At 30.6% G+C, this 5850-nt stretch overlaps 1 protein-coding gene across 1 annotated transcript in view; it reads left to right on the forward strand.

Moving 5' to 3' along the window:
* The first annotated feature begins 838 nt into the window (after window positions 1-838).
* Window positions 839-5850, forward strand: part of LOC106680427 (probable isoaspartyl peptidase/L-asparaginase GA20639) — a 7925-nt gene continuing 2913 nt past the window's right edge. The window contains exons 1-3 of the mRNA XM_067051602.1: window positions 839-850; window positions 1008-1152; window positions 4545-4655. Coding sequence (XP_066907703.1) covers window positions 839-850; window positions 1008-1152; window positions 4545-4655 — 268 coding nt within the window. The remainder of the gene's footprint in view (window positions 851-1007; window positions 1153-4544; window positions 4656-5850) is intronic.

Genomic DNA, 5850 nt, shown 5'->3' on the forward strand with positions numbered 1-5850 from the left:
TATCATGTCACTATGTCACCTACAGCAAATTTAATTGTTATATATATTTTTATACAGTTGTAAATAACAATAAATAAATTAGTTTAATTACTTATACCTTTTTTATTTTATGTAAACGGTTTTTCATATGTAGTTATTTATGCCGGTAACTATTTCCGCTTCGTTTAACGTATTTTTGTGCGAATACGCCCGTTCTCAACGGGAGAGATCGTCCCCACTCAAAAGTCAAGACGGCAACTTCGCCAGTGCCAGTATGTTTCTCTGTCTTTTTAAAACAATTTCTACTTTATTTCCTCTCCCACACATCTCTTCCCTCTTGTTTCTTCCTTATTCACTTTCCCGGACATTTTATGTTTATTTCAGCTTATTATTTTTCACTCATCTGTACTACTTTGCATCTTTTATTTATTATTGCATACATTCCGTTTTCTGTCTTGCCCATTGTATCATATATATCATTTCCTTTCAGATATTTCATTATGTTAATTTAAATTTATTTCATTATTCGTAATTTTAATCATTAATTCCGAATTTGATTATGTTAATTTCAATCACTTATCATTTAAATTTTCTTCTGCACCTTTTACTATGTTTGGTTCTTTATTTACATGAGCACTCTCTTATTTTTAATAACTATGCTTTGTATAATTCTTACCGCTACAATATTATATTTTATCTTCTATTAGTATTAACTATTATCTACTTAATTTATAGTTATGTATATTTCCAAGTTTGTTAGTTATTTATATTGTACATTATTTTCTTTCTATTTTTATTTTTCTCTGAATTAAGGTTATTTCTCGTTTTGTTTTTCAGTTCTGAAATTCAGGTTGACGAAATGTCGGCACAGGTATCCCCCCGGACTATCCCTTCATATCAATCTGCGATCATCTATTATCATCTCATTATTTCATTTTCGATAAATAATTTTTTTTTAAATTTCTGATCATATAATAAGCATTCATCATAGATAAATTATTATTTGGTAATAAAATTTTTATAAACTATTTTTTTTTTTTAGCCATTCCCTAGGTGATGTTGGCACTGTAGGTTGTGTCGCTGTTGATTCAACCGGCCATGTTGCTTCTGGAACCTCTACTGGAGGTACTACGGGGAAGTATAAGGGAAGAATCGGAGATTCACCAATTCCAGGTTTATAATAATAATTAATTTATACATTTCTATTTATCATTCAACTCCTACGTTCAATGATAAACTATTTTATGGATTTATAAATCGCTAATGGACATTTTATAATGAACCTTTCAGAAAATGGATTTTGAAACATTTTAATCTTATTTAAATAAAATCAATTGTATCCAAATTAAAGTCTCAAAACATGAAATAGTGACAAAATAGGTGATTAAACTTAAGCTAAGGATAGCTTATTTATAAATTAATATATTACCCTTATGTTTTAATTTTTGCTGAAACTGACCTGGGTAGAACAGCCTGTAGAATTTTTTTATTTAAATAATATCATTTAATAATAATATTTTTAATTGCTAAAATTGTTAAAAATTAATGAATAATAAAAGCTGTTTTGTGACAGATTGTCCTTGAGGATGGCCGAATTGGCCGAAACGTTGGACTTTTGAGAAAATAAAGAATGTTTTGAGACTTTAATTTGGATACAATTGATTTTATTTAAACAATAATTACCAGTCTCAAGAAAATGAAAAGATTATAATAAATACATTTTTATTTTATATTAACGCTAGTTATTGCTTAAATAAGTAAATGAAAATTACATAATTAAATTTAACATGTTGTTCAATTGGTTAGTAAGCAGAAATGAGTTTTAATGTAAAATTACCACATCTGTAATTTTCATAACCCGCTCCATTTCCATTCATTTCTATAATATAAAGAATTAATATGAAACCATTCTCCAAAAATGTTAGCAAATGCTGTCCCAAAGATACTGCCAGTTTCGTATAAATAATATTGTTATCAAAAGACATATCTCGGTGAACTATCAAACTTTTTGTACATTGAACATCATTTAATAGTTTGATAAAAAAACCCGAACTTCAGAAAAATTAAGTTTTTGGAGTTGCAGTCTCAAAGTCTTGCAGATCTCTATAAGACCTTAGAAACAAATTACAAATTCTAGACTGTCATTACCATTAATTAATAGTTAAAGGAAAAGAAAATAATCCCCTTTTTGTGCCAAAATAATTAAAATAAAAGTTGGAGCTTAAGAAACTTGTGTCCGGAGATTCAGTGTCATTCTTTTACCTTATTAGTTTTATTCGTTTAGTTATTACCCACGTCCGTTGCAGGCTAAACTAAAATAGTCATGGTAGGTAAATTAGTTATGGTCGAATTGAAACTCTTTGGGAAAGTGTGTCATATGGATAAATCCAATATATTTGGAATATTTTTTTTAACTCAAAATTTGAAAATATAACTTTATTCCGCGTCAACAGTGAAAATATAATTTTGTAACTCTACTATCTGTATACCTATTTCTAATCATGGTTATTAATTAAAAGGTATTTTTTAATTTTTGAGGTTTGTTCTGTTCTTCAGAACGTTAATCTAAGTATATAAATTTCTAACTTGGTTTTTCAGATTTTTTAATGTTTATGAAAGATATATGTAAATATGAATAAGACTGCACTTTAGCTTTCTTTTTTCCAATTTCTTAATAGTAAAAATATTAATTGCTAAATATTAAAAACTTTTGAAATTAAACATTTTATTTTTTTCTTCCTCTACAGATTTAAAAAAAATTAATTCAATAAAATATATGTCCATGGACAATGACCTCTTACTTTAAATATATATTTTAAAGTTTATTTTACATAAAATTAACAATTTTTTATATTTTTTAAATAGCAGGAAACAGATTTTACTGCTGAAATATTGAAAAAAGCAGTTGATGATGAAGAGCATGTTGGGGATTAGAGGAAAACCTGAAGCGGCTTTTTTTATCAGTTTGTTTTTCAGTATTCCTAACATTTACTCCATTGGTAACATAGAAAGAGTTTTAAAGGATCAAATGCAACATCTGTCTATATTTGCCAACGTAATGATTTATACATGTTTATCTCACTGGCAATGAGTCAATAGAAATAACGAGGAGATTAGTAAATAATGTCACGATTTTTTCAGATGTAGCACTTCAAATATCGAGAAGTATATTTTCACTTTGGTAATTGGGCACATACCACAGTCTATCTTAGGCGACGGCACTTGAAAGAGACGAAGGTTGGTGCAACATGATAACGGCATTAAATGGATGGAAAAATTATCACCATTAATTAGGGTGCGGCTTATTCGGCAGTTCTTTATAATATGAAACCAATATTAAACTTTGTGAATGGTTTTGTAAAATGAAGTAGGAAAGATGTCGAACACCATAAAAAACCAAACAAAAAACTCTGGTGCGGTGCGCTAATCACAAAACTTTCAATTAGCAACTCATGTACGTCCGCGAGTTTTGCGAACAATGAGGGCTCGTATTAAAGTTATTGTTATTTGTTGTGATTTTCGAAAAAAAAAATGTTTTGCATTTATCCGTTGTTTATTATTGCTGACAAAAATTATTATTTTTTTCAAATAAACTAAATTAAAGGTACTTTTGGGAAAGATTTTTTAAAAATTCGTTATTTAAACTCTTTCAGACTATTTTAATAATGGTAAGTCCTAGCCAATATTAAAGAACATTTAATTGTACATTGAGATGCCGATTTTAATCCAAATTTTTCGAATCATTTTCGAGAAAAAATGAAAAATCGATTCTTTATTGAATATTCTTCCAGTTAGTCGATTTTATCTAAAAACTTACGGTTACAGTTAAACAGAAAATAATTATCTGCCACAGTCGGGTTCGAATCCAGGTCCTTGGAGTTAGTAGCATATGGCCTTATCACTGAGCCACCCGCTCCCACACTTTTCCTTCCTAAATATTTCATATATTGGAAAGTTGAAGTAAAAAAATATATATTAATTCACTTGTATTATCTGTTACTAATTAAATTTATGTATTTTTGATGAAATAAGGTCTCATTATTTACCTGGACCGTTTATTAAACTTTTACGGTTTATTTTCAAATAAATAACTATGAATACTATTTAAGTTTTTCCTAAGGTTTCCTCTCCTCATTATCTTACCATGCTTATGTATTTTTTTGAAATTTAATTGTTGTTGGCTCTCTGGCTTAGTAAGGCACTGAGGTTCTGTTCATTGTTATATCACTTTCTCTTTGTTCTGAATGGTCTGTCAGATTAGGTAAGTAACTAAAATTATGTCAAAAAACTCATTTATTTATTTGAATATTTTCTATAGAACAATTATAAATGTAATTGATTGCTTATTAACAATCCAAGGTATCCTTCACACCCAGCATACCGCCTATATGTACGTACCAAATACCCACTAAAATCTTCACAGGAGGGTATGAAAAAAAAAAATTAACTATAGTAGAAAAACATATAAAAAAAACTATTGTTAAATATTTAAGAGGTTTGTAGTGATTGCATTTCATCAGTATTAAAGTTAATATATCACCTGATTTGCTTCCTTCGCATTCCAGGTTCTGGAGGGTACAGTGATGATGAAATTGGTGCTGTCTCTTCCACTGGCCATGGGGAATCGATATTGAAATATAATTTGGCTCATCGGATCTTGACATTAATGCAACAAGGTAAACTAAATTACATGTTGTCCTTGCACAGTTTCAGATTTTTATAAGTCCCATCCCTTATATTTTGAACTTTCCATGTTTCATGAATTTTAAAGTTGATTAAATTCTGAATGTGACGCTTCACTGGGAATATCCAAGAACTAGGGTTGCTCCAATGGGCCTAGTTCAATAGGCTTCAATAATTGCATTGCTGTCCCGATTGGTACACCTTCTTCATCTCTGATCTCTTCCACGTGTTCCTCCATTTCTCGGTCAGTTAATATATTGGCTTGAGGTTCGTCCTCTTCCTCAATTTTTTATTGAAAATGAATTCGTCTTCTGGAACGAGGGAGCACCCATTTCGGACGATCACCCACCCGATGACTGACCACTCTTGATGTTGCTTAGCTTGGTTATCCTGGCCTCATTGTTGATTCCATTTGGTAGTGAAAATTATTAATGGGCTCAACCATGGCAAGAAGGGAAGAGTTACACTTAAGAGACCGCTGTACAGGGAAAAGAAACCCTTACAATATAAATATTATAGAAATGATGGAATTTTGTATTTCGGAGAAATTAATATGTTATGGTGTAGAGACAAGCTACCTGCTGATCTAAACTGTAACTATTACAGTCGCTGAAACCGCTATTGCCCAGTATGACGCAACCTACCAGCTAAAACAGGAACTACCACTGGTAGCAAACGCAAACGCCGTATATTTATATTTGTACTATTCATTGTAAATACCTCAAATGTAACATGTAACAACTATATAAGACTTTGTGATATAGATAAATGTATCATTTGAATTAATAAAGATTCCAATAGAATCTACTGATCCACTGAAAGCTAACGTCATACACGCAGTACTTCTCGAGGGCGTTTAATAGCCCAGAGGCAAGATTAGGTCAAAATTAAACACACTTTACCCGTGTTAAGGAACCGGTATTATAAATTTAAACAATTGCCCCTTGCCCAACTGAACCTATGTCACTTTAGACATATGGTTGCACATGTCCACATTCTCCTACAATTTTATAGAAAAAGGAACTCAATAAAAACGACTAGGTTCAAAGAAGGCCCAGAGACCCTTCTAACAGCCTTTCAAGCCCTTAGTATCCTATATCAATAGCAAGGGCTGACACTTAGGCAGGTACATGCTGTCATCTCACAAAGGACTTGCACCAGTCTTACTATTTTATGTTTTACACATGA

This window comes from Halyomorpha halys, unplaced genomic scaffold (assembly GCF_000696795.3).
Source record: "Halyomorpha halys isolate HHAL.00 unplaced genomic scaffold, Hhal_1.1 Scaffold18.1, whole genome shotgun sequence".
Classification (NCBI taxonomy): domain Eukaryota; kingdom Metazoa; phylum Arthropoda; class Insecta; order Hemiptera; family Pentatomidae; genus Halyomorpha; species Halyomorpha halys.